This window comes from Salarias fasciatus, chromosome 4 (genome assembly GCF_902148845.1).
Source record: "Salarias fasciatus chromosome 4, fSalaFa1.1, whole genome shotgun sequence".
Lineage (NCBI taxonomy): Eukaryota > Metazoa > Chordata > Actinopteri > Blenniiformes > Blenniidae > Salarias > Salarias fasciatus.
Window position 1 is genome coordinate 17,891,549 of NC_043748.1, and position 27,414 is coordinate 17,918,962.

Consider the following 27,414-nt stretch of genomic DNA (forward strand, 5'->3'; position numbering starts at 1 on the left):
TAGTTCAGCATTTTGAAATCCTATGAAGCTAAAGTTTCCTATGAACCGGTGTAGAATCAGCATTTATCATGCAGTCCTCACCCCCTCCAGCGGGCCCAGCTCCAGCCCATCCAGGTACTTCTCGGCCACCTCCAGCAGTGCGTCTCTGGGCCACTCGCCGAACCAGTCAATGGTGGTGCAGTTGACGAGTGCAGGGTACTGGAGGATGCGGTTCCTGTTGGGAAGAAGCCATTCACGGATTTTATTCAGGCAGAATTTGGTTGTTAAACATCATCATAACCCTGCAGACTGAGTGTTGGAGGTGCAGTTGGAAGATTTTAAGAGAAACCAATGCACATGCAACATAGGATGTGTGAATAAAGGCCTAACTCCCGAACGATACAGTTTTTGTGCTGAGGGTGGCAATGAACTGTGGGTAATGGTGCCTGGCAGTCCAATTAACAACATCATGTGTGAGCAGAACACTGTGCCGTTAATACAGCAGAGTCCTCAAGGCTTAAAGGGGAGGAGGCTTGTTTCTATTCTCAATCATCAGGAAGTGATTTGAGTTACTGCATCCATTACGATTTAGAAATAACCTCAGATAACCTAAGTAATGCTCAGGATGATTCATGACTCAGTGTTCAGACTGTGGCCTTCAGAATCTGCCCCAGTAAAAGCCACTTCATTACATTTCCATTCTTTTTCGATTAAAATTTTATTCAAAGAGACGCTAATATTGTGTGGTTGTGTTGGTAACACATATGCAGTAGTACGTGTAATAATTCTTCCCCTTTATTTCTACAATGGAAATACGGATTGAACAATAAACGGTTTCCAAAGTGGCTTCTGGTATTCATGCACTACACATTATGCTGATTTGTAGAAATAAAAAACAAGACCAAGAAGAGAAAGGTAGGAGAAATGTGTTGTTAACCTGGAAACACTGATCGGTTCAGCGTACCTGAAGGGTTCTCCCACTGGGCTCACACAGAGCACGATGTGCAGGTTGTTTCTGACTCGCTCCAGCAGGAAGCTGAACAAGGAGTCAGGAGTTTCCAGGACGTTGTGTTTCCTGGCAGAGTCTGACAGAGCTTTGCATACCTACAGGCAGGAAAAAAACATGAGGAATGGCAGAACGCTGTGGATGTGTTTGGGCATTTTGAATAACAGAATTCTTTGAACCAGTGTCCACAATCTTAGATGCAATACATATGAACTGAAAACAATTCTTTCATTTTTTTTTTAAGTTTTAAATGTCTGCTACCTCTGCTAACTCGTCCTGCTTGTAGAGGTTCGGCACCTCTCCGGAGCTCAGGATGTTGTTGATGTCCTCCAGGAAGCTTTCGTCGATGATCTGGGTGTCACTGAAGAGGAAGACCGTGGGCTTGTTGTCCACCCCGGTTAAGCGATACAGCTTCTTGATGTCTGAAAGCAAAGGCCAAAAAAACATTTCTGGTGAATCAGGGTGCTTGAGAATGCCACCTGAATATCAATCTTTACTTTGAGCCTGTTTTTTTTTTATATATTTTTTTCCTTTTGGACACAGCCTTGTGAAATGTCTGGTTCACGTTGGCTCTCACCTTCTCTAAACTCCTGCTTGCGGTACTGCTTGGTGACCTCCACCTGGAAGACCTGGTACTCGCAGATGTAGGCCGCCATCTTGGACAGACTCTGCTTCCCAGAGCCCCCGACACCGATCAGCAGCATGTTGCCTCTGGGCTGCCGGATCACCCGGACAATGCGGGTTACTGCGGGGAGAGAGAAATACTGCCCGTGCTTTTTACAGAAAATCAGATTCAGTGTAGCAAAACAAAATCGGACGGTGCAGCGAGTCAGAGTGTGAGCAGTGTTGTTACAGACGCACTGTGCTCAATGGCGTCTTGGAAGAGCACCAGGCTCATGGGCACTACGCCGGGTGACAGGCTGTAATCCTCGAGCTGCACCTCCATGAACGTCTTGAGAGCTTTCATGTCCAGCAGGTCCTCATACACAGAGGACTCGCTCATGAAATCACCTGATCAACAAAAAATGTCCACATAATAAAGAGTACAGTGATAGTAATAGTCTACAGTTTAAAACAAATCCATTACTTTATGTGAGCGGGTATTTTATGTGGGCAAAAGGTGTGCGGTACCAAATATTGGCCGTTGCTTGTTTGGACAGATTTTGTGGAAGCTGAGGTCAAACAGTGAGCTCAGTTTTTCTCCCAGCAAAGCTGTGAAGGTATCCATGTCGCTGCGGTTCACGAGGCGGTCCGAGAAGACTCTGGAATTGACGACATGTTGAAGAAGAAATTATTTTGTCACATTTTCACAGTGGAACAATAAGATTTGTCCACTGTCCTCGGCAGGCAGCCACTGTGCAATGCCCTGGCAGCATCAGGGTATTAGGGCCTTGCTCAAGGGCCCCCAGCAGTGGTGATCAGAGTGGTGCATGAACCTGGGCTCAGCCACCACTGCGCCATCAAAAACCTGCTGAGACTCTTGAATATAACCAGAGGAAGATGAGATTTTGTGAAGAACGTGCATTTCTGTTACCTAAAGCACTCGTGAATCCAGAGTCTCGTCATGTTGTTTTTGGTATCATGGAATTCTGGGTGAGCTCTTAGTAGGCCCTGAAACACCTGAAAGAGGTAAAATACAGGAAATACACACCATTATGTAACATTTGAAGATTCTTTAGTGAAACAAGACTTTTAGACTTTGTGCACAGATTCAGAGAGTCCATGAATATTCTCTGAGGGAATCAAATCCATCCATTTCTGTTCTTTGTGTACCTTAGAGATGTCCCTGAGGTTGAAGAGGTAGTGTATCTTGGCTGGAGTAGGAAGAAAACAAGAAGTGACGGCATGATAGAGCTCCAGCGTGGCCTGAGTCAGGATGTTCCCGATGGGCTTCAGCTCCTCCCGAAAGCCCTGAAGCTTCTGATTGATCATGGTGCTGTAGATGCACTTGATCTGGGACTCCTGCATGCAAAGAGGACATCCATTGGTCAAATTTCACACTTCTTTCAAACAAGCAATGACAATCTGTCGGGTAACAGAAAAATACTGGAGAGACAGTGTGATCATGAGTGGGAAAAAACAGAAATAGATAAACCACGTTCAATGTAAGGATGAGCAAAAAAAAAGTGAGTGGGTAATAAATTGTGACAGATTAAAGGAATACTATTATCTCAGTACAGGACAGACAACATTTTTAGTTTAATGATAAAATAATCAAACTTTCTTTAATTGGGAAAGCAACACTTACGCTGGGAAAGGTCATGTTTATGAGGTTGAATCGACTCTGCAGTCTGGAAGATATTGTAGTCCTCCCTCCACCAGGGGGCCCCATGGACGCCAGCAAGAACATGTCCTAACACACACACACACACACACACACACACACACACACACACACACACACACACACACACACACACACACACACACACACACACACACACACACACACACACACACACACACACACACACACGAAGTAGTGTTTAAAACATACAGATCATAAACCAACAAGTTCACCTTTCAACAGATGTCAAGAGTATTCTATGAACTCTCCATTTCTCACCTTGACGACCTTCGGGGTCTGCTTTTGGCGGTCGTACCAGAAGCCGTAGTCAACCCAGTGGCGCAGAAACTCCAGCGGCGGCTGGGAACCAAAGAGGTCGTGGGCGGGCATGTTGAGGTCATCCAGGAAGCAGAGCAGGCGCTTTCCACCGGCGGGCACAAACACACTCTTCGTTCTCTTTTCTAGCCGACTCTCTACGATGGCCTGGATGTTGGTGGAGGAGGTCTGGACAGCGGCGTGGGAATTGAAGGACACACACATGCAGATGAAATTAAATGGAAATAAATACATTGACAGTAATACACCGACCGACCTGTGAGGACATGTTGACAGTGAGGGCGGTCCACTTCTCATCCAGGTCCTGCAGGACATTCTGGGCCACAGAGGTTTTCCCGGTGCCCACAGGCCCAGTGAGCAACACTGGGTACCGATTCAAAACCAGAGCCTGCACCAGCAGGTTGTAGCGCACCGTGTCAATGGTGGGAACCATAATCTTATAGAACGGAGCGCTGCAGAGGAGAAGGAGAGGCCATGCATGGAGAGAGGATATGAGTGGAAGAGCGACAGGTTAGGGAAATGGAGTAATTATCCACACACTCAAGCTGGGATAAAACCAGCTCATACTCACGCAGCGTTGTAGCGCCATCCTTTCTGCAGCTTCTCTTCAAAAGAAGCCCAGCATTTGTTCTTGGAGTCCACATGATAGTCATAAATTGTGTCCTGAAAGAGTCGATGAAAAGACATGAGATAAAGTTTCTGCCTGTTAAAGAGATCACATTTGCTTAAAAATGCTACATCAATAAAATCAGACTCAAATCTAAAATGATCCCACAATGCATTGAGCCAGAATACACTATGACAGGATGCAAAACGTGCTGTGTGTCAGCTTTTGAGTTCCAGCTTAGTTGCTGAAAGTTGTGGTTGAGGACTTCAAATGGCAAATCAATCATTTCAGGGAAAATGCTTAAAATACTCAGAAAACGATCAAAATCAATCTCAGGTGACAGCCAAGTGTTTTCTTTTCTTATCTGATAAAACGAACCTTGATGGGAAAGGTGCCGTCCATCTCTCTTAGGAAGTTGTCCATCTTCTTGCGTCCATCCTCATCCACAGAGGCACAGACGGACCAAATCAAGCTGAAGATGAACCAAAGTTCCACGATCCTGCCCAGACTCTCTGGGTCTGAAGCGTTCACCTGACGGAGGGTGGGAAAAGAAGTGACAAAGACTCATTGCAAATTCTTATCAGTAAATCTTATAAATCAACTTCATTTCAAGTAGAAGTGAAAATATCAAATGCATTTAAATGTCGAATGTGATGAACGTTGCAGGATGCGTTGCTGTCATACCCCACTGCTGGATGTAGCCAGGGAGTCGTACAGGCAGCAAAGTGAGACGACAGCATTGAGTTCAGTGACCGGGACCGGCTCCTTACAATGAGTCTTCTTGTAGCTCAGAGTGCTCTCTATGTATTTCTCAAACAGGAGATTCAAGTGTCCCACTTCAGCCTGTAGAGAAAGGAACCAAGACAGAGGATGGCAGATGAGCAGGTGAAGAGTTCTGGGAAATGGGACAGGATGGTAGTTATCTTGCGTTTCTCTGTGAGCGATTATCAGTGTCTGCATCCTACTTTGTCTCGCTTGTCCAGCCAGGACTGAACAAAAGGTTTCCATCCCAGATCGGTGTAGTCGTTGTAGACCATTCCACAGCGAGACACTGAAGCGGGAGAGGCCATGGCCAGGTTCTCCACCTCAAACAGCAGAGACACCTGAGACAAAACAGTGAAAATGGTTTTCATGTTCATTTATGCTGTCGGTTAATCTTGTCTGGTCCTGACACCAACGGTGTGGTTTCCTGTTCTCACCTGCTCAGGCATCGATATTCTCTCCCCGTTGATGAGTGTGAGCACCTTATTGTCATCCATCACAGAATTCATACTCTCAATCCACAGAGTGTCAACAGGCCCGTCAAACACAATCCACTTCTCGTCTGCTTTCTCGTCTTTAGGGGAAACAGAGGCAGGTATAGAGAGGAGACGTATAAAAATGAGTTACAAATGTCTGTAGAGAAGTACAAGTAGAAGACTCTTTATTAAAAAAATGCAGTTTTGTTGATCTGCACTGTTCTCCCAGAACTTCCAACTTGATCAACGATGACTGATATAACAGTGTAGATGTGATGAGGACAACTGTAAGACAGCTGTCTGAGGAAGCTGGCAAAGCTCTGCTCATTCGACGTTCTCAGTTCAGCTGGAGTGTATCACGACATCCTCATTTCTGCTCCATGAAGCTGTTGCGTTGTGTCGGTACCTGCACAGGCTAATCTCATGAGGGAGGACAGAACTCCGTCGGTCCACTCGTTAGTAGACAGGTCGTTTTCTCCATACAGCTCTCCCAGACTCATCGCTTTGGGGTTCAGAGGATAGTCCTGTTGTGGAGCATGCAGGATGGTGGCAGATCTACATCAGTGTCACTATCAATAACATTTTGATTAAGAAGTCAGTAACTGTTTTTAAGGTTCATAGTAATATTTGTAAGGTCAGAGTGACCACTACACCACTTTGGGGCCTATAAAAACATTATTTCCTTACAGATCTACACCCACCTGGACAAGCTGATAGCCAGGAACCCCCTTATGGTGCAGGGCAGTGAGGGCATTCTTCAAAGTCCTCCAAGTAACGCTTTTAGCGCTGCCGGTTTTGCCAACCAGCATGGTGGAGTGTCGGGTGTTCATTGTTTGGTAGAGCTGGATGACTTTGGTCATGGTGAAGGGCGTCACCTGCAAACCGCTCCGGCGGAGCTCCGCCTCGATGGCCTCTTTCAGCTGCAGAAGACGAAACACGACGACGGAAGTCAGTCACTGGCAAGAGCTTCTCTTTTGAATTAAGATATAATGGATTTAGTCATGTGCACACAGCAGTGCAGTCAGTATGTTAATATTATCTACTGACCTGAGCCATGTCAATAACAGGTACGTCCACACCAGGGAACAAATCCTGGATGATCCCATTGAACAGTGGCAGGTCAACAGAGGTCAACTTCGCCATGTTCATGTCCTTCATCGCCATCAACAGGATCTGAGAACAAAACCAGAAGAGAAGACTGACTCATGTTCCAGGCAGACGATCCAGTGAATGAGACCGACTAAGCGAGACTCACTCCTTCGTCGGGAACACTGGGCTCAGAGCGGCGTTTCCGTCCAGCGTAGCGAAGCAGCGAGGTGAGCGCACGGAGGCCGAAGTCATAGTGGTCCTGTTTAGACAACTGTTGTACTGCCAAGGAGTAGAGGGTGAACACCTTCTTCGCAAGGAGCTGTGACAGCGAAGACAGACGTATTGTCAAGAAAAAGAATGGAAAATAAAACACGTCTCAGCCAGTCATACACAAGTCAGTCATGAAAGACACAATAATAATATTCATAAAAAGTTTAATCGTGCACAGTTTCTTGGTTCCTACAGATTTGTGCTCCTGGTAGTTGTACCTTGCAGTTGTTGAAGCCCTCTGCAAACAGCAGGATCTGAGCTATCAGAGTGGAGTCTGGCACCACCATGGAAATGGGTCTGAACATGGACTTGAGGTTGTCAGGAAGCTCCGTGCGACCAGCATAACCTGCAGCGGACACAAATGGAGGGAAAAAGGTCAGAAACAGCAGCTTGAATCCTCTGAAAATGACTGCGGTAACAGAGTTGGCAGAGTGTCAGTGCAGCTGCGTTTTCTTACCAGGATTCATGGTGCTGAAGATGCCACATGACCTGACCAGCTGAATCTGCTGTCCTTCAAACTGGAACTTGGACTGTCCGGCCGCCAGCGCAGACAGAATGGAGGAGATCTGCTGGGCCACCACTGACAGCACCTCGATGTTGATACGGTTAAACTCATCGAAGCAGCCCCACGCTCCAGTCTGTCCAGACAACACACAAGACCAGGAGACAAGTGAAAATCTTTGTGAGCAACCACTACTGTATTTACTATTTAAAGGTGCTGTAGGCAGGATTTTGCTAGTCAATGCTAATTTTTCTGCGTTTTCTTTGGATTAAATGTTAGAGTACCCATTGATAATCCTTTAGGAGTGTAGCATAATTGCACTACCGCGAGGGCGCAGCGTTTCCATCTGTCTCTGTTCTGAGGTGAAAAGGAATCTCGACAGCTCCAGGTATCTTTGACCAATCAGAAGAGCCCCTGAGGCTCTAACTATGATTGGTCGAGGGGCGTTCGTCGCACGTTCTTGTAGGAGGGGCTTAACTTGCGTAAGGGCGTAATGTCAGAGAAAACAGGACACGATTGGCTGTGCTGAGTTTCAAATCGCCATCTTAGATGGGTCATATCGCCATCTTACTTAGGTAACCCTAAGCAAGATGGCGGAGATGCGGAATCCTGCCTACAGCACCTTTAAGTCAACATGACATGAATCTCATTAAAGCCCCCTCCTACCTGAGCCAGCCCGGAGTACATGCGTCCCATGGATTTATAGTCCAGTCCCTCTGAGCAGTTCACCACAATGACATACATGCCGAGCGCTTTGCCCAGGTCCTTCACTGTCTCTGTCTTCCCCGTCCCAGCCGGACCTTTAGGAGAGCCTCCTCGATGGAGATGGAGCGCTGTGGTTAGGGTCATGAAACACCTGGAATAAAGTTTGACACACATTAATGCAATAGAAACGGCACTGGGAAGAAAAAAACATTAAAGATAAATAGAACATATGCAGAAAAAAGTATAGAACTGAAACAGTAAGATGCTTATGGTGACTTGAAAGAATCAACCAAAGCCAAATCCTCTTTCATCTTATCGATAGACTGTGACCTGTCTGTAAGTGGAGTGATGACAAGCCGTCCGGAGTTTCCCAGATACTCGTAGCCATATTTAAAACTTGTGTTGGTCTGCCGGATTATGCAGTCATGCACATTCTGTGGAGATGGCAAACAAACATGAGATAGAAAATCTGAACTGATGTTTGGAGATTTCTTATCAGCTAATTCTGGCCTTAATAATGAAAAAATATTCAAGGTTCCTGACAATGGCTAACTCTCACAATTTCAGCTAGAAATCAGATGGTACCTTCTCCCAGTACAGCCGCAGCTGACACAGCCACTCGAAGGCATTGACGTCGCTGCAGCCGGTCTTTGCCAGCTTGTCAATCACATCCCGAGCGTGAACCTCCACTGTGACCAACGCCACGACCTTCAGACGCAGGACTTTGGGCAGGTTGTCACGAATCATGTCTGAGTAGCACTCCAGCATGCGCACCTGAGGAAGACAGCATTGCTCCAGTTTAATGGAGGCTACATTATAGTTAATGACACAATTTGAGTTATGTTCAAATGCTGCAAATGATAAAAGTCTAAACTTCAACCTTTTCTGAGTATTGATAGAGATACCATGGCATGTTAGCAAAAGATGAGAACAAATGATAGCAAGAGGATGGAAATGCATTAAAAAAAAGTTACAGAAAATTAAGATTTTTTTTTTTTTTTTGGTCAAACAAACCTGTTTCTTCTTCAGCACCCTGAGAGAAGCCTTGTCGGCCCTCTCCTTACTGAGATTGAGCGCTCTGGTGACATCGGTGGTCCACTTGATCTGACTGGCTGTGATCAACATCTAAAACAGCACAAAACACATTTAGGCCACTTTGTTCGATCTTTATTTAAATCGAGCTACAGACACAGCAGCTCATTGTTTTCATTCTGAATCCTACTGCGTCTGTATGTTGGTGAGAGTAGATGTACTGAACAGCGCCGGCTTCCTTTAAAGTTTTGTGAATCAGAGACTGAAAAGTCTGCAGCCTTTCTAAGGATTTTGTAAGTCAGGATATCTGAAAGAAGAAGTCCGGGTAAATGTACCTGTCCAGGCCACTCCTTGACCCATTTTTCTCTCCCTCCTGTTAACTTCTTCAGATCTTCCAGGCAGTTGTTCAGGCAGTGGTTCAGGGTAAGACGCATGGCACTTTCTATGTCGCACAGCCACATCTACATGCACAAAAAAAGCAAGATATTCTCAATTTATATCCTCGTTAAGGCAACAATTATCACCAGTAAATAGATTGTATTTAACATTTTGAACTGACGGTCACAATCCTGACTGGGTTACCTCCACGGGTCGGTCCAGTCGCACCTTTGAGTCCAACCGAACCACCTCTCCGTCGGCAGAACACATTGCCTCAGCACATGCCTACAAAACGAAAACAAAGCACGGAAACAGGGATAGATTTGTCAAAGATGCATCCAACCCCCTTCTCCCCTTCAACAGCTTTCCTAACTTTCCAGTCATATTCCCTCTGAGAACGTGCGCAAGACTGAGTTCGTGCCTTTTCTATGTGCAGGCTCTTAATGTTGTCGAAACATTTCTTCAGGTGAGGCTGCATGGCCTCGGGATTCTGCGACTGTCCCAGGATCTCCAGCACGTCGTCGTTGGAAAGGAAATAAAATCTGGGGAAAATCTGTCTCTTGGTCTCCAGGTACATGTCCAAGGCCTTCAGGATTTCCTCCAGCTTGGCGCTAATCTCCAACAGCTTCTCCAGCAAGCCTGAGAGGCAGAGAGAAGTTGATCACAGGCGGGAAAATCATTCCTATTGTTGATTAAGTTTAGTTTTGATTATTTTATCACTTGCATCTTACATTTAGGAATGTAGATGAAATAGGCTGCACGGTTCAAACAATGCTAGTTTATTATATAACTTTCAAAAGTATTACAGCAAATATTTCTTAAGGTATTTTGGACTGACGAGAGCCACTGTGTGAATTCATGTATACCGGGGTGCTGTGTTCCCTTCAAGGCATTGGTGTCCTGATACAGACGGCTCATTATAGTTTTCCAACTGGAACTGACATCTTCAAACTCATTACACTCGTGAGGCAGCTGCTCTCTGATGTCCTTCCCTTGAAAAATATTCTAAAAGAAAAGACGACAAGGAGGAAAATTAACTGGATAGAGAACAGATTGAAACGACAAACAGTGATGATGAAAAGTGAAAAGAAAGCTTTCGGACCTCCAGATAATTCCAGTGACGCTGCACGGTCAGGATCATCTCGACGACTTCCAACACCTGGGACAGCCGGCGTTCCCACCGGTCCACCTCCCGCTCGAAGGGCTTGACGAAGCGAGACGCCTTCATGGTGGACAGGATCACCTGGTTGTCCTCCAGGGCTTGGAAAACCTCCTCGGTGCTCCTGCGGGAGACGGCAAGGGAAAACGACACCATTTGCATTAACGTGTCTGGTGTGACCAGAGGGCAATACAATGCCCGGGTGTTCACGAGACGGTACAAGTGTACCTAGAAAATATTCTGAGTGTGTATATTCTCTGTCTCACCTCAGCCGGTAGTGACCTTCGTCTTTGTAAGGCTCCACATCCAGACTTGTTTCCTCCCACGTCTTAGAAATGCTCTCCAGACCCTTTGACATCAATCACAAAGAACTTTAGCTTGAATTCTGCTTTTGTTTTCACTCTTTACAGACAAGAAATATTTTCTATTTACTAAAAGCAGTGTGATCCATCCTGTCAGTAAAAGAAAACTAGGAATGTGATGTGAATACAAAGAAGCAGCAAAACAGAGACAGTGAGTCCACGTCAAGCTCACTCCACCTGCTCTATGAAGAGTTCCTTGCTGGCGGCTCCAGAGATCTCACTGATTTTTTCAGCATACTTGTCGAGGCCCAGAGAAATGATCTTCTCCAGAGTGAACTCTGGACTGGTGGGGTCAAAGGAGCACTGCCCCTCCTCGCAGATCTGCTTCCAGTGCCTGGCAGAGAGGTGGCAGATACAGTACGGTTAGTCTCAAGACAGTCCGCAGGTCAGATCGAGAACGAAAAATAAAAAGGAGGGAAGGTCGTACTTTCCAGTTCCCCTCACCGAGCCAGGAGCCACTAATGTACAGCACACTAAGAGCTCTTCATCTAAGATCTGTTACAATTAAAAATGGTTCCCATAGTCTTCATGCAGTTTGTGCTCCTCTTGTCTTGTCGAGTGAGATTTCACTAAACAGTCAAAAAGGTTCCGACGTGACGAGAGTCAGTACCTGTCTCTCATAGCGGAGTTTCTCAGGTCAGCAATGAGAGGAATGATCTTCCTGAAGTGCTCGATCTTCTTCTTTGTGGAATCCACAATGTCCCACTCCTTATCCTTCCAGGAGACAGACATCACATCAATCAGACACTCTCCTCATAGCAGCCCAAGGTTAAAGGTCAGGGTTGGGTTTCAGAGGTCTCCTGTGTGGATATTCCCTGTTCTCCCTGAGGGTGGGTTAGCAAACATGCTCCCATCCAGCAGATATCCTGGACAGTTTAGGCTCTAGTAACCCTGTACTAAAACATGTCTTCCACATTATACTTTCTATTTCCTCGACAGGTGAGATATTACGGTTGAAGCATCAGGAAGCACCGCTGTCTGTTGTGGCGGAGCTGACCTTGAGATCTCTCTGGAGTTTGTGCAGCCTCTTGAACATGTCCTGTGCCGTGCTCTCCAGGCTCTCCGTCTGCAGAGCGGCGAACTGGCCTCCTTTCCAGCTGAGCCACTTGGAATTCCACTCCTCTGTGATATCCCACACCTGCTGCAGCCGCTCAATGTCCTGCTCCGTGATATGTTCAAAGACAGATATGCATAAAGAAATGATCAGTCATCAAACACAATGTCAATATTAAAATTCTGTCTGAATGTCTTAAACACATAAACCAAATGACCACACCAAGTCCTAAAGCAAACCGCTCTGCATTAACTGCTGTCATGTTTGTGTTTGTGACATTGTCAGACCTTCTCCAGAAAGCGGATGCTTTTGGAGGGTTTCTGCTCCATTTTGAAGAAGCCCAGTCCAGTGAGGATGCTATCTTCTTCCTGTTTCAGGGCCTCCAGTTGGCTGCGATGCTCGGCTATTTGTTGAAAGGCCGACTCAGTGGCCAGAGCACTGTCGAAAGGGCCTGGGTACACAAATACGAAAACAGAACTTAACAAAAACACACACAGAGTGTTCTGAATGAATGAGAGGGAGTGTGAGACCTCTGGCTTTGAACTCCTGCAGGCTGGACTCAACCTTCTTCTTGAGCTCTTCCGAAGAGGAGACGAGGCCGTTCTTAAACTTCTCTTTGTGCTTCTGCAGCATGATGTCGCTGTCAATCAGTACCTGCTGGAACCACACCCACTCTTCATCCAGCCCCTCCAGTATTTCCTGCACCTGCAGCAACAGTAGAACATGATAAGAATAGGAGGAAGCACCTCTGCAACCGTTTATATGTGCAAATGCTGTAAACCCTCTCGATCTAGAAGATATATGGCCTCTTCCCGGTGAAATGTCAGGGAGGGTAAATAAAAAAATCCAGAGGTTTTTACGTTATGCAAAGTAAATAGACCGTATATTTGACACTCACTCCATATATCCATATATATCGATTTAATGACAAGCACCGTACTTACAGTGTGCTGCACTGGGACCTCATATTTGCCCAGGATGGCAAACTGTTCGTGGATGAGAGGAATTTGAGCCTCTGTCTTGGCAGAACTGCCCTGCAGACTTTCCAAGAGCTTCAGGCTCTCACTGAGCTCCAGCAGTGTCTGCGGAGGTTGTTTCAGCCTGGACATAATCCATCAGACACACAAAATATCACATCACTTCAGCTTTTATCACCTCGACTACTGTGATTACTGTTTAGACAGAGTTGATTCGTACTTTAAAGCTGTTATGTGATGATAAAAGACACAAACTAACAGAGGCATAAAGAAATTACAAAAACAACTTCAATAAAGTTCTTTCTTCTCCACCGCAGAAGAAAGTTACTGAACCCAACAGGCACCTCTTGGCGCTGTCCTGCAGGGACGTATGGAGTTCCTGGAGGCGAGTGCTGGCCATGTGACTGAGGAGCTGGGTCAGCTTGGTTTGCCACTCGTTGCAGTGCTGCACCAAAGAGGACTTGAGTGGCGAACAGTCGAGCACGACGAATCGAACAGTGAATACACTTTCCTCCTGTTGCACACTGTCGGCCTCCTCTGTGTACCTGGTGGAAACGAGACGCGAGAAGAACAGACACGAGGCAGATTAATGCCGTTTACAACTCTCAACAGAAACCAAAAAGCATGCAAGTTTCCACCTTACAACAGAAATCTTTAACTCACGCTGGGAAACACTGACAAAATATGGACAGGTTTCTTTTTAACTGTGTTCGACTGCACCACACCTGTGTATGTCTGCGTCAAAGGAAGACACTGATGGGTTGAGCCTTCGGTAGCGTTGTATGAAAGAGTCTTTGTTGACCTCCCAGATGTTCCTGTATTTGTCCCAGGTCTTCAAATAAGCCTGTAGGTGGCTGGCATTGGCCGTCACTCCTGTGCTAACTGCAGCCTGAATCTTCTTTATCTCTTCGTCTTGCTCTGTGGGATCAAACATCAGGGTGACTTTGAACATAGGAGTCGATGCACAGACAGGCATCACACACAGCTCATGCTGTACTGTGTGTGTACGGCTTTTAAAAAAAGGTTTGCACCTATGTTGTGGTAAATTTGATTCCCCTGGGTCTCCCTGCAGGACAGAAGCTCAGGAAGCCGCTCAAATTCTGAGACGATGTTAATGAGCTGGGGCAAAACGTTGACAATCTGAGTGAGCTTTCCGAGACTTGGAGAGAACTCAAGAGACACCTGTGAAAACACACACGAGTTTGTATTTTTTCTTTTTTCTTTTTTTTTTTTTCTTAATGGGTATGAAGAAGGTTCCAAGTCACTTCAACATGAGCAGACAGCGTCACCTTTGGAGTGGTTGGAGGAGATGCCTGGCGAAGAGTGACGAGGACTTTAAACAGGGGGTTTGGCGTCGTCCTGCTGTCTCCGTTGACGGCTCTGGAAAGCTTCTTCATGGAGTTCTTGATGTTGCACCGCAGGGCCTCCTCGATCATCTGATCCACCTTCTCTGTGTAGGTCACCCAACATTCTTGGACCTTAAATACAAAATGAACATGCAAATCATTAACAAAATCTTGCAATGAGCTTCTAATAAAATGGACATTAGTAATATTTGTAAGATTGTTTTTATCTAAATTGTATCCTATTTTAATAATTCTTCTCAACATTTTATTTTTGTTCATCCAGATATTTCTCTCTCATGAAGCTTGAATCACAGTTAAGCATCTCGAAGTGTATTAACATGAAAGTTAACCTCATTTATTTTCATAAATCCACCTTGCATCTCAGTTAAATTCTACAAATGACTGATGTGACAAAAAAACAGCACAGCACACACCTCCTGTCCATCATTTGCAAAGACGCTGTGGATCTGGGTCATGATATTAACAATACTGTGGTGTACTGAGCGCAGCATGTGGAGACAGCTTCGCTGGTGAGCCTTCTGGTCGTCCTCGAATTCCAGGTTCCTGATGTTCAACAAGGTAACATCTTCAGATGAACTCCCCACTGCACCACGTCGACCAGCCTTTAATCTGTATAATCTGCCTACTTTACATGCCCATATCATCTGTTACCTGTACACAGTCTTTCCATCCAGGTGAACCAGCAGTGTTTCACTCATCTGGCAACAAAGTTTGGAGATGGATAGACGTGATTCTTTGTAGCCATCGACTATTGACTGGACCTACAGTGTTACGACGAAAAGAAAAGTGGAGACAAGTAAGTTATACAGTGAACATATTCCATTGTGGCTGTAAAATACGTGCCAAATAAGCAAGAAGCAGAGTTTCTAGTTGAGGTTCTCTTCACAGTAGCCGCATTTAATCCTAAAGGCCAGTAGAGGGACCAGTTTCAGATCTTTAAGAGGTGAGTTAGGCTTTACAACCTTTCCAACGTGCAGGAGGCAGTCACGGATGAAGATGTCAGACTCTCCTTTCGACAGCCACAGGAACTTCACCAGACCCGGCTGAATCTTCTTGTCAATTAAGCGAATTTTCTCCCGAAACAGACCCAGCTCTTCGACAGACAGCGCATCAATGATCCTGAAACAAAAAATACACACAGGACAGAGAGCCAGCAGATGAGGGATTTTGGAAAAAGAGTGGAAAGTCCAGCATTATCTGACAGATTTATATCTCAGACCCGTTATAGTCCTTGACCAGCAGCAGCACTCGTTCCCTCAGGATCCTCAGGTCGTCCTTCATCTGGTAAATGTCATTTGCACAATGAGGGATCTCAAACTTCAGTCGTTCCCAGTACTGGATCTCAGAGAAAAGACTCAACAGGGTGCTGGATAAAGAACATTTGGAAAATCACACAAAAAAAGAGATTTAGCATGTATGAACATTAAGATGGATTATGAAGAGTGTGAAATCTGATCAGCAATAACCAACTTGTCAAAGTTGATGCTCAGCTTGGCAGTCCCGTCTCTGCAGCGCAGCAGGAGTGGCTGCTCCAGCCTCTTCAGGTACTGTCCGTCCAGTTTCTGGCTCCACTCTCTGAAGCTCTTCATCACCGTCTCCTCCAGAGCCTGGACTGTCTGGTCCAGTTTGCGGCTGTCGGGGTCGGGCATGAAGTAAGCCTTCTCGAGCACCTGGAGGGTCAGGATGAGAAATCATTTTTCTTTAGTCTGCGCAATTCTTAAATGGTGGCATGTAAAACTTATTCTACATCAAAGTTTAAATGGATTTAACTACCTTGGTGAGACTCTCTAAGCAATGTTTGCGGGCCAGTAACCAGTGGGCGTGGCCTGCTACACGAGGCATGTGGTCGGCACACTTTGGTTTTTCCAGATCACTCATTACCAGTTTGACCTCCTTTTCAAAGATGTCGTACACTCCCTCTGCCGTCTCCTTGGCAGCACGTTTAAAGGCCTTCGGCGAATCACACGAGAGGATACAAACAGAGATGCAAAAAGTCAAAGCACAATTAAAAAAAGATAACTGAGAGCTTTAAAGGACGTGTGTGTAAGACAGACACCTCTCGGACAGACATCGGCCTAAAAATGTCCACAAGTCGAACTCCTTCCTCAAAAGTGTTCGCCGTCTTGAACACTGAAGTCATCAGTTCCTTTGTCTGTACTTCCAAGCCCTTGATTGTTACGCAAAATCTGTTGGTCAAGACACACACGTTACAGTCTACCAGTTTAATATAACCATGGATATAATCGCATGGCTAACGTGTTGAATAATTCAACCTGCTGAATTCATTGTCCCAAGCGGTGTGTGAATTGACGTCGAGGATGTGCTTGTCGACAGAGCGCAGGTTGCCCAGGCTGCAGTGGATGATGCTCTCTATCTTCAGGAGGCTCTGGGTGAACGTCGGTCCCTGGTGACCGCCGAAGATCGGCAGAGGCCTCTGCTGTCCATCCTCCCAACGGGCAAACTGGTGCTGACAGTCACACACCTGACAGAAAATAACATCCCATAGTCAGGATGTGGTACGTCACCAGGAACTGTTGCACAAGACTCAACAATATTAGCTCAAGCTGACAAGGATGATAATGTGTAATGTGTGTCCAGGGTAATATGAGGCTGTGGGCAAGAAAATAAAAATCTAACCTCAATCAGGTCTGTGAGCCTCCGGATGAAAGTATCAATCACCTCAAAAAAGTTTGTTTTGTTTAAAACCCAACCTTGTTGGGAATATCTGACATAAAGACACAGAAAAAATACACTGTTAAACAAGAAACACAGGTTGTGGAAGAAGATATGAAATGTTTTTGTACTGAAACCTCATATATTTAAAAAAAAATACAATAATGTATGTTTCTTGCAGTATTGAATCAATAAAACTGAACTTAATGACTTTCTTTGAGCGGTGTGTTTGTCTGCATAGGAAAATTTCAGTTACTTGTGGTGAATTTTCGCAGTATGCAGGTAAATTTCCTTCCAGGACGTGCAGCACTGCATGCACTCATCCAGGATCTGCTTGCTGGAGAAGACGTAGCCCTTGAAAACTCTGTCCAGAGAGATGGCTTTGGAGCACAGGCGGATGATCTCATTGCTCATCTGGAACAAGAATATATTTCAAACCTCAGTCAACTGTAACGCACGGATGCTCCAACGGTGTCCTAATACCTGGCAGAAGAGACCGATGATCCTCTCATTGCTGTTGAAGTGGGGGGATTCGACCCAGATGATCCTGATGAGATTCATAATGTGTTTCAGCTTCGATGGAACTTGTCTCAGCGTCAGCTGGTCAAGCTCTTCGCAGGGCTCCTTCAGGATGGACAGGAAGGCCAGGTTTGACTGAGCCTGAAGGGTGCACTCCTGGACAGCACACACAGAAAACACACAAATCTGTAGCAGTGATCTTTTGTTCAGATCATTTTTTTCCCCCCTCAGACTGTCCCTACCTGTATGTCCATGGACAGCTTACAAAAGCGCTCCACATACTGAGAATTGGCCAGTTGCAAGATGCTCGTGATGTCCTTGACACCTGGCTTTTGCAGCTGCTGCCCAATGTCCAGCAGCTTCGATAGGCGATCCTTCCAGAAGGCTATCTCCTGCAACGGACCACTCCTGTCCCACATCTTCACAATCTGCTGGGCATTACGAAGCCCCTTGATCTGCTCCGTCCAGTGGATCACAATAGCTACAACAGACACAACAAGTGAGACATGGAATGGGAAATACAAAAGATGATGGTTCTAGGAGAAAGTAAGGGTGTATTATATTAAGTATGATCAAATCAAAACTTTTTCTCATCGTCAATTTAAGAAGAGCCCTCGATATTGCACTTTGTTTCAAAGTGAAACCCACAAACCTTTTATCAAAATGTCTTTGCATGTAGAGAATATGCATGCAGAGCTTACTTTCCAATCTCTCGACGAGATTCTTGTCCTTTACAGCTTCCTGAGGACTGTACAGCGAAACCTCCAGTGGGATGTACAGGACTGTATCTCCAGATTTCTTACTCACTTCATCTATTCAAGATTTTAAATACTGAGTCATGATGAGGCATCAACTATGACAGCTGCAACATGTGCTTTGTGTTCATCATGTTTTGAACCAACAACTAGGAAATCACTGCAGCAAAGGTATCATTTTACCCGTGAGGTTCGCCAGGAAGCAGTGCATTTCGTTCATGTAGTCGTCCTTGATGCGTTTCTCTTTGAAGGCGCAGCGCGTGACGGCAGGGGCGTGCACACAGGCCATGTCACCGAGCAGCCTCTGGGTGGCGCTGCCCCGCACGGTGCCGAACAGAACGGCTCCATCGAACGTTTCCACTGTGATGAAGGCTCCGGGCTTTCGGATGAAGTAACTCAGCTGCCCCACAAGTTCCCCCTTTCCGACAAATGTTTACATGAAATGGAGTGAGATAGGAAGAAAAGATAACGGCGTAAAACTTTTTTTTTTTAGTGTGTTTTATTCTCATTATAAAAGTGCTGTCTGTACCGGTAACGGCATGGAGAACTCCACCCGCAGCCCGCTGGTTCCGGTGTAAACCGCCAGGGTTCGGACTGAAGTGTCCGCGATGAACTGGTCCAAAGTCCGTCTGTTCTCCTCCGTCCATGACTCCTCGGTCACCCCACAGACCGCCGCGCAGCGGACGAACAACTTCAGGAAGGAAGACAGAAAGAAGCCGGTTAGTCCGTGTTGTAACAGCTGCGGTGCGGAAATGGATGTAAATAATTCGGTCTTACCGAACGAACTGCGCTGGCGTGCTCCTCTTCCATCTGTTTGAATTTCATATAATTAAAAAAACTTTTTTAAAGAAAATATTTCAGGTCCGTTTGTTTCTTTTTTTTCTGCTCGCCTCTAACGTGCAGTTGTTGGCTGGCTGTTACCATGGAAACGTTTGGTTGTCTGGGCAACAACAGGCAATTATGCGCGCACGCGAACCAATTACGTCGACGCCGTCTGACGTGCACCTCCAAGATGTATTACATTTATATTATATTTTATTGTGTTATATCGTTCGATGTGTGGGAAAGTTGTATTGTGATGGACGTCTCTGTTCAGCGTTTCCATCTATCCATCAACATTCACACATATTAATATAATAAGGATGCTCATGGATACGGATACAGATGTCAAACTCTTGGTAAATAATCAAATATCTATAACAATAAATCACTCTATACCCAGTGTACACATATCTGAACGTTGCACATTGGGAAGAATTACCAAAATAGCTCCTTATGCATCATCTCCAAGGCCTCACGATCCTTCTGAACTTTTGGGTTTTAAGCAGGTGTCAGAAAACTTACCACAGGCCGACAGCAGCCAAGCATTCATAGCAACGTCTCTTCCTGAGACAGGTTAGTTTTACCCGGCAGATGATGTGCTGTTGTAATCATAATCCAGAGTAATCCTGGCTGATCCTGAGCACTATGCAAAAAGATTTTAACAATCTGAGGTGAAACTGAACAGTCGTTAGAATTACAATAACAACCAGCTCATCAGTAGTACAACTGCTGAAGAGGTTGAGGTGAAACACCACCGCATACAGACTTACCTGAAACACTGGAAAAATGCATTTACCACGTTTGACTCTCAGCTGTGTACAGTCACAGTGTCAGCAACCAGCATCTCACCAGCTGTTTGAAACGATTGCTGTTTAATCAGTCTGCAGGTTTTCTCCAGAGGGACAATATAAAAACAGCAAATGTACAAGTTTGCAATAAAAAGGTAAAAATGCAGTCGTGTAAAGCAGAGGACCAATACATTACAGAAAATATACATTCGCGATACTGGGAAATTTTCATAAAAAATTGTACATGGCATAAAGCTGTGCTTGTATATTCCACTTATAACAAATAAATGTATTATTTGACATTAAAATCATGTCCCACTCCGGCCATATCAGCATAGCTTATGTTTTCCCGTGAATTGGTTTCCCAAGAATAACCTTTCTTCAGTTCTTTTTGTGGCTCTCTCATTTATGATTCAACAGTTTGAACACTTTTTTTGGCTTGAATTTTCCTTTTGACTTCTTCAGTTCCTTCAGTTTTTCTTTCTGAAAGTCTGAAAAGAAACGTCACAATTAAATGAAAATAAACAAACAAAATGAAAATTCATCTCTGATGCATATTAATCTAATGAAAAGGCTAAAACAAAAAAAAACAAAAAACAGATTTCTCACCTTTGTCCTTCATATTTCCTTCCAAAACAAAATCTTCTGTTCTTTCTCTGATCAAAGAAATGAAGCATTCATGATATAAACTTCTCAAAAAGGTGAAAGCATGATTAGCTGCTGCTTCCTGCTGGTGTACCTCTGCCTGTCCTGCTCCAAGCTGCTGACGATCTGATTCCTCTGCTCAATGATGGCGACCAGCTCATCCATCAGCCGCTGTTCCCGACCTCGATCCTCCTGAGTCCAGTCACTCTCTGAACGTATCAAAACAGAGCAATCAGTCTCAGTGAAGCTCATATGGTAGCTCCCCTTTACAGCGATGCCACAAGTTATTCCTGGGTTTATCACTTCGATTTCAATAGTTACAGATAAGATAAATATCCAAAGTCATATTAAAAAAAATACACAGACCTGGTTTATTCAGGAGACACCGCAGCTCGTATTCCACATCTGTCTGTCTGTCCTCCAACTTCAGCTCCTTTATTCTAGAAAAACACACAACACAGAAATCATAAAGTTCTCTTAAATTAGAAAATACATCCGCAGCATTGGAAATGTTGCATTATTAGAGCAGAACGTTTTTTCAGGTGGACTCACTGATAAACCAGCTCTGTGTCTTTACGGGACAGAGCGTGTCGCTCGTGGACTAGAGAGAACCACTCCATCAGCATCTGGTCCTCTTCTTTATCTGAAAACACAACAGTTTTTAATTAATGTAGTCATCCTGTTATACAGGTACTGAGAACTGTTTATCGTTCTCAGACATGTCTCGGTTTTGCTGATTGACTCCCGCTCTGATGGAATACAGGAAGCATCGAATATCAATTTGTTTCTAAAATGCTATAAACAATGTACTCCTGTGAGGTTAAGCCTGGAGCATCACCACCCTACAGCTGTTGAATTTCCCCGACTGTTTCCAGTCAATTTGTTATTTTAAAGGTCTGCAGAAAGCTCGACACATGCAGGGCGGTGCCTCCAGGAAGAAGATGAGACGACTCTGATCTGCATCGTTACACACAGCCGTCACAAGAGGCTCACGGTCCTGTTTGTTCAACACATCACATGCAAAACTCAACAGGGAGTAAACAGTCACCAAAATGTACTTAAAAGAAACAGACATTTGCAGCACACACAGATTAAACAAACAGCATTTACATCTTGTGTTTCTGGATACATTTAAAGTGAAAATGGCTGTCCCGTATTAGATAAACCTGCGACATGCTATACTGTTGTTGAATATTGCAATGATGGTATGATTAAAAAGACTTAATTTGATCGTGTTATCTTTGTGTTTTGAGATTTGTTCCTCCATACTGGTTCTCTCACCCCAGCTGTGATGGAGTTGTGTTTTTGTTTTTTTTTCCACTGTTTATTCCATCAGCCCTGCAGTTCCCACAAGCAGACCTTCAGCTTGGTGACTTCGTTGTTTTTGCTGATTTGCCCTCATTTTTCACTTCTCCAACATCCCTGCTGTCAATGTCAACTGCACATATTTTACACTGTTTGGCTGATGTTTGAGTTTAACAGGATGAACGATTCATTGTTTTTAATCCACGTATCCTGATTATTTTGATAATGACTGACGCTGCTATCTTGATCAGGCCTCAACTGAAAATAAGCTCTTAATGTTTAATTAGGACAGCCTAAGACAAAGGTTTAAGTAGAAATAAATTCATTTACCACTCTTGCTATTCGTGCAAAATTAATGAGTGCATACTAGAGTCACTGATCGATTCTGCATCCGTGTACTTTCACTTTAGGCGGAGCTAATGGAGTTTACCGTTCCTGCAGTCTCTCAGATTTCGCTCCAGTTCCAGTCCTCGTTGCTCGAGAGCCTCCACACACTTATTCAGTTCTCTCATCTGCACTTCCAGTTCTTCATTAGACGCATCCTGCTCTGTGTGCACCTGTTGGAGAACACACGAGACCGAACACAGATCAGCTATAAAATCAATCTAACAGGCTTTATTTAAAAAAACAACTCCATGTGAAAGAAGCGACATATTTACAGGATTATTCTACTCAGTGTGAGCAAAACTGAAAGTGATAACATAATGAGTGAAATAGAACAAAACTAGCCTTTCGATCACTGTACCTTCCTCTTGATGAGCGGGAAGCCGTGACCCGGGGCCGGGCCTCGGCTGGAAGACAGGTCCTGGACCGTCTTTGACTTGGTCATTCCAGGTTTACGATCAAAAGGATTTTCTTTGCAGGCTTGCTAAAAATTAAAGAAGAAAAATGTAAATATAAATAGACAGCCAATGCAGGGCTGCCTGGTCAATAAAAAACCCCTAAGCCTTCACATTGGGCTCGGTTGTTAGTAGAAAGTACTGATCTCTGCTCATACCTTACTCTGACAGGATGTGGGAGACTCTCCCTCCGTCAGACTAACGCTCACAGAGGGAGAGTAGTCAGGGCCGATGGCTGGAACAGAAACACTCCGGGGTAAAATGCGACTCTGCGCTCCTCTCAACGTGGAATAAATTCCGTCTGCCGCTCCAGTCACATCTGATAAATCTGTTTCACTGCTGCTTCCAGCTGCTACTGCAGATACCTCCGAGAAATCCGGCTTATCTTGTGGCTTGGCTTTGTTCTCTTCAGACGCAATGACAGGAACAACAGATTTCTTCTTGTTAACAGTTGAATAAATTACAGAACGCTGGCCCTCGTCGTTCTCCACAGGGACGGCTGACGTTGAGGATTTTGTTTGGGCTGCAGACTCAGATTTATCGGGAGTTTCCTCTTCCTCCTCCTCCTCCTCAAACGGATTGGGATGAGGGATTTTGGGTTTGTTCCATGGCTTCGGGATCCTGGCGACAGACTTGGAGCGAGGCGGTGGGACGGGAGGCGGGGCTGGAGGCAGCTGGGTCCAGGGTCCGGGATGCACAATGGCCATCCAGGGGTGGCTGGAGTTGACTTTTGGGCTCGTGGTGGTTTGTTTGATCCTACGGGAGACAAAACAGCTTGTTAGAGGTTTTCCTGACAGAATGCTGTAGAAGTATGAAAATAGAATATAAAGTAGAGAACACACGTAAACGTGGAAGCGGCTGGTTGTGTTCACTTACATGTGGGAAGAACTGGGTGGAGATTTACTTCGGCTTGTGGAACTGCCTGAAATGAAAAAAGAAACAAAAGAATTTCTATTGACCTCGTCTGGAAATGTAAAGATGGAGGAACGTGCACTAAGAAAATAAAAAGGGTAGCATTTGAACTCCGTTTCTATTTACCTGCAGATGGACAGCTGCTCATTGTGTGGGACGTTCTGATCCGGGCTGCAGGAACAGGGACGACAGACGAGTCCAACAGCCGTCTGGGAGCGGGAACAGGACGACGACTCTCTGTCGCTCGTGCAGACCAGAGCTCTGAGGTCTCTTTCGAGTCCTGATGAGCTTTGCCGTTGTTTTCAGACTCCTTCACCGTCCCGTCTCTGTTCGCTCTGCTGCTCTCCTGTATTACTGCCCCGCTCGTTTCCGTCGTTCTAGAAACCGGTCTGTCCTGCGACTCTGTTATCTTAGCATAATGAGGAACGCCGCTTATGGCCAATCCGCTCAGAGAATAACAACTTGCTTCCTCCATATTTGGAGATGCGATTTGCTGATTGAGGTTGACACAAGTGCTTTTGCTGGCTGTGATGTGGTAGCTGCAGATCAGGGAGCCGGGATCACTTCCCTGAGTGTAGGACTCTGGTAAGAGACTGCTGCAGCACACTTTACACCTGAAAGACAGAAATTACATAAAAAGGATTTAAAATTCAAAATAGGATAAAGCAGAAATGTGATGTATTTGTAATTCTAGGTGAACAGCAGAGTCATCTGAGGCACATTATAAACACTGGGTGTCATTTTCAGTCTCTCTTTACCAAAAAAACATCCTTTAATAGCAGAAATAGTTCAACTGTCTGTACCTGAAGCAGCTGCGATGAAAAATCTTCCCATCAACCAAACGTCTCTGTATGAGATGGACGGGCTTGAAGCACAGATGGCACACTGTCCGAGACCTCGCGCCGAAAAACCGATTCTCCTCACCGGTTTCCAGGTCAGTCAAGCTCTGAAAGGAGAAGAGAAACCAGCCAGTGAGCTGACTGAAACGGCCGACCGGCGAGAGCAGACTGGGAGCGTTTACCTTCAGACGCGTCAGGCCATCAGAGGTTTTACTCCTCGTCAGATTGTTTGAGGCCGTGACGTGCGACGACCACAACTTGGTGGGACTCGCTGAAAAGGTGAAGAAAAAACAAACAAACAAAAAAAGAGGATTTAACTGCACTGCGTTTGCTACGAGAAGTGGTGTGGACCATCTAATAACTCTAATATATGAAGTCAACAGTGCAGTATCTATCTATAGCACATCTATACCACTGATTGACCATCTAAAAAAACAATAACATGAATGAATGAATGAAGCATCCAGAGTGACCTACTGTATATTTCTAATATTATAGCGTCTGTAACAACATCGATTTGATCCAACTTTAACTTCATAATACTTGGTTGCTACAGCAGATCATGTTCTTGCAATACCCTCTGTTTCCTGTATCGTCCTTCCTCACTGGTCTACCTCTTCTCGTTTTACCTCACACCTCCATTTATCTATTTATCCCTCCTGCATGCACGATCGAAACATTTCAAGCTGGTACCTTTACCGCCCCTCTAATATGCTCTTTCTTGTGTACGGTTATTTAACAGCGACCAGACGATCTGAACTCACGGCAGGTTTTCCTACTGAAGAAGAAGTAGTACTGAGAAAGGTAGGTGACGACGCCTAAACAATCAGGCACTTTGGAGGACAGCATGTCTTTCGGATCCAGCAGTGCAGGGATCCCCAGTTTTGTTTCTGCAACCTCAAATGCCTAAAGGAAAAAGAAAATAACAGATACCAGAAAATGACTTTTGGTGTAGTTGATAATAATATAACAGTGTGAGGAAAATGTTTCCATTCAAGCTGAAGCAAACACAGATGGAATCAACTCACCAGCTTGTTATTTTCATAAGCATTGTCTTTGGAGAGGGATGTGAAGTCTCTGGAGCGGTGAAGAAGATGGAGAAGTTAATGAATTGATGATTAAAAGCACAAACATGGAAAAGAAGTAATTTTTGAAAATTTGTGGCTAGAGAGAGATTTCCCAGACATTTCATCTAGTGTCGAAGGAGTGAAGACGGAGGCAGAGACCCTGGACAGGATGCCAGTCCATCACAGGACAAACAGAAACAGTCACACTCACACAGGAGTAAACCTCAAATGTTGCAACGTTTTGCAGAAGACATGAAGCGATTGTTTTTTAGGTCAGTGGTGAGACCTCAGGGGTCAAAACAAACAAGCTGATCTCATTACACTGGACAAGGAGAGGTTAAGCAGTGAGACAGAGAGATTAAGCACGGGACATCAGATTAGTCCTCCAGGCAGGGTGCAGGTCCTCTGCTCCAGATTAGACAGCAAGTTTCAGTCAACGTGGAGAAGTAACTGTCTCACCTCAGCCTCAGTAACAGATCGGGACGACTGGTCATGTCACGAAATATGAACATCTACTTACATGAGGTCGGGCCGGTGTTTGTGGATGATGGCGCAAAACACCAGTCCATCTCTGAATGAGGCTGACAGGTCCCTGATCTCCAGGCCGGGGTACGAGACGCACGTGAGGCGGCACCACTCCTGCAAAGCCTTCTGCGAAACCATTTTCTGATGGAAGCTTGGCGCTCGGGCCGGGTGGACATGGCAATTTACGAGCGAGACGCCAAGAGAAGCTGGGCAGGTTGGGTTTGGAGGAGGAAACAGGAAACTAGAAGCATCGTCAAACTGCCTGTGCTCACCAAAACCTGCGGCTAAAACTAGTTGCGCACTGCTCTGGTGAGGCGGCAGGAAGGAAGGTGGTTCGTTTCCCCTCCTTTCAAGGCTGTATTGTCATCTAAAAATAAAGGTGTCCGCAGCGTGAAAAGAGGAGTGCATCGCGTCTGAGTTTCAAGTCAAAGTCTGGTCCTCTCACAAAGTGAACTTCTCGCAGAAGCGGTCTGTCCACCCCGAGCACTGCCAGGCTCTTCATGGAGGACGTGTATCATTAAAACACAAGCAGGGCTGCAACAGTAATGTCCATTTTCACAGAAGAAAGGGTTAAAAAATGAAAAGTAAATCCCGCTACTTGCCAGCGTGCTGCTCCTTGTTGTGCTCCTCGGTGAAATGCTCAATAGCTGCCGCCGGAGGGCGCCGCAAAGCCGCGGCTCCTCTATAATTAGGATGGAAAGGTTTCTGGTTACAACTTTATTTCTCAGTGGCAGACCTTATTTCCTCCCCACCACGTGACAGAAAGAATTTGAGCAAATTGAATCTTTTCAGAAATGTGGCATAGGCTACGTTTGTTCTTTTCTTTATCAGGGTTCCAAATCCTTGATGTATGGGTTTCATTAAAAAAATAAAATAAATAAAATTCTCGTCACAACCTGCATCCCAAGTCTTGCCACCAAAACTCATCAGTGCATCTGCATTTATTTGCTCTCTGTTGCTCTGATGTATGTATTTGACATGCCTTGCAAAATATTGCAACACTGGTTTGAGTAATTGAAAAATAGATTATTAAATTTACACAGTTGTTGTCAGTGAAAACATTTACTTCAACAATAAAACAGTTTCGTAAGCAGAGTTATCGCGCTTCCATTTCATTTGTATTATTGGTTTGTTCAAAATATTTTAGAATAATTTCATTGTAAATAAAGCACTTCCGGTGAGAAAAAAATAAAATAAACCTTTCGTCGTAAAGTTTCATATTACCAATAAATAAAGCAAGGAACGTAATGCAACATTTTGAGAATGGATACAAAAAGTACTAATATTTTCTCAAAATATTAACAAACAGACGGAAAATGGATTAACTTTACATTGCTCTTATTTTTATAAGCATAACATCCGGTAGAGTTTTGTTTG

General features: G+C 44.9%; 2 protein-coding genes across 2 annotated transcripts in view; both read right to left on the reverse strand.

Annotated features, from left to right (window-relative positions):
• The window catches only part of dnah2 (dynein, axonemal, heavy chain 2), a 29,667-nt gene extending 10,515 nt beyond the window's left edge, over positions 1–19,152 (reverse strand). The window contains exons 1-58 of the mRNA XM_030089312.1: positions 19,073–19,152; positions 18,825–18,986; positions 18,479–18,713; positions 18,242–18,352; positions 17,783–18,021; positions 17,505–17,696; positions 17,278–17,435; positions 16,986–17,073; positions 16,622–16,830; positions 16,405–16,534; positions 16,230–16,298; positions 15,819–16,018; positions 15,568–15,714; positions 15,311–15,467; positions 15,000–15,109; positions 14,762–14,891; positions 14,271–14,459; positions 14,013–14,163; positions 13,707–13,899; positions 13,326–13,526; positions 12,949–13,105; positions 12,535–12,709; positions 12,292–12,455; positions 11,948–12,109; positions 11,561–11,664; positions 11,128–11,284; positions 10,855–10,937; positions 10,532–10,712; positions 10,296–10,434; positions 9,851–10,068; positions 9,634–9,714; positions 9,387–9,512; positions 9,034–9,144; positions 8,605–8,793; positions 8,350–8,453; positions 7,981–8,170; positions 7,270–7,450; positions 7,031–7,158; positions 6,709–6,861; positions 6,501–6,626; positions 6,155–6,373; positions 5,860–5,977; positions 5,415–5,551; positions 5,181–5,318; positions 4,900–5,058; positions 4,594–4,746; positions 4,180–4,271; positions 3,865–4,060; positions 3,552–3,776; positions 3,234–3,338; positions 2,759–2,947; positions 2,520–2,605; positions 2,117–2,247; positions 1,847–1,996; positions 1,563–1,730; positions 1,247–1,407; positions 944–1,083; positions 82–214 (exon numbers count right to left, since the gene is read on the reverse strand). Of these exons, the coding sequence (XP_029945172.1) occupies positions 82–214; positions 944–1,083; positions 1,247–1,407; positions 1,563–1,730; positions 1,847–1,996; positions 2,117–2,247; positions 2,520–2,605; positions 2,759–2,947; positions 3,234–3,338; positions 3,552–3,776; positions 3,865–4,060; positions 4,180–4,271; positions 4,594–4,746; positions 4,900–5,058; positions 5,181–5,318; positions 5,415–5,551; positions 5,860–5,977; positions 6,155–6,373; positions 6,501–6,626; positions 6,709–6,861; positions 7,031–7,158; positions 7,270–7,450; positions 7,981–8,170; positions 8,350–8,453; positions 8,605–8,793; positions 9,034–9,144; positions 9,387–9,512; positions 9,634–9,714; positions 9,851–10,068; positions 10,296–10,434; positions 10,532–10,712; positions 10,855–10,937; positions 11,128–11,284; positions 11,561–11,664; positions 11,948–12,109; positions 12,292–12,455; positions 12,535–12,709; positions 12,949–13,105; positions 13,326–13,526; positions 13,707–13,899; positions 14,013–14,163; positions 14,271–14,459; positions 14,762–14,891; positions 15,000–15,109; positions 15,311–15,467; positions 15,568–15,714; positions 15,819–16,018; positions 16,230–16,298; positions 16,405–16,534; positions 16,622–16,830; positions 16,986–17,073; positions 17,278–17,435; positions 17,505–17,696; positions 17,783–18,021; positions 18,242–18,352; positions 18,479–18,713; positions 18,825–18,986; positions 19,073–19,120 (8,748 nt within the window). The 5' untranslated portion in view covers positions 19,121–19,152. The remainder of the gene's footprint in view (positions 1–81; positions 215–943; positions 1,084–1,246; positions 1,408–1,562; positions 1,731–1,846; positions 1,997–2,116; positions 2,248–2,519; positions 2,606–2,758; positions 2,948–3,233; positions 3,339–3,551; positions 3,777–3,864; positions 4,061–4,179; positions 4,272–4,593; positions 4,747–4,899; positions 5,059–5,180; positions 5,319–5,414; positions 5,552–5,859; positions 5,978–6,154; positions 6,374–6,500; positions 6,627–6,708; positions 6,862–7,030; positions 7,159–7,269; positions 7,451–7,980; positions 8,171–8,349; positions 8,454–8,604; positions 8,794–9,033; positions 9,145–9,386; positions 9,513–9,633; positions 9,715–9,850; positions 10,069–10,295; positions 10,435–10,531; positions 10,713–10,854; positions 10,938–11,127; positions 11,285–11,560; positions 11,665–11,947; positions 12,110–12,291; positions 12,456–12,534; positions 12,710–12,948; positions 13,106–13,325; positions 13,527–13,706; positions 13,900–14,012; positions 14,164–14,270; positions 14,460–14,761; positions 14,892–14,999; positions 15,110–15,310; positions 15,468–15,567; positions 15,715–15,818; positions 16,019–16,229; positions 16,299–16,404; positions 16,535–16,621; positions 16,831–16,985; positions 17,074–17,277; positions 17,436–17,504; positions 17,697–17,782; positions 18,022–18,241; positions 18,353–18,478; positions 18,714–18,824; positions 18,987–19,072) is intronic.
• An 826-nt stretch (positions 19,153–19,978) lies between these two features.
• LOC115387215 (MICAL-like protein 1) lies at positions 19,979–26,650 on the reverse strand. Its single transcript, XM_030089830.1, has 15 exons — positions 26,033–26,650; positions 25,474–25,522; positions 25,210–25,351; positions 24,628–24,716; positions 24,410–24,552; positions 23,733–24,220; positions 23,571–23,616; positions 22,853–23,450; positions 22,601–22,723; positions 22,286–22,412; positions 21,103–21,193; positions 20,917–20,990; positions 20,645–20,759; positions 20,515–20,561; positions 19,979–20,396 (listed from the first exon to the last, which is right to left on the reverse strand). The coding sequence occupies exons 1-15, from the start codon at positions 26,173–26,175 to the stop codon at positions 20,308–20,310; spliced, it is 2,364 nt and encodes a 787-aa protein (XP_029945690.1). The 5' UTR covers positions 26,176–26,650; the 3' UTR covers positions 19,979–20,307.
• Between the last annotated feature and the right edge of the window lie 764 nt (positions 26,651–27,414).

Coding starts and splice junctions, on each gene's coding strand:
- LOC115387215 (XM_030089830.1), bottom strand. CDS start 26,175: ATGGTTTCGCAGAAGGCTTTGCAGGAGTGGTGCCGCCTCACGTGCGTC. Junction 22,413..22,600: donor TCCCGCTCATCAAGAGGAAG/GTACAGTGATCG, acceptor GTTCTCCAACAG/GTGCACACAGAGCAGGATGC. Junction 20,991..21,102: donor GACACAGAGCTGGTTTATCA/GTGAGTCCACCT, acceptor GTGTTTTTCTAG/AATAAAGGAGCTGAAGTTGG.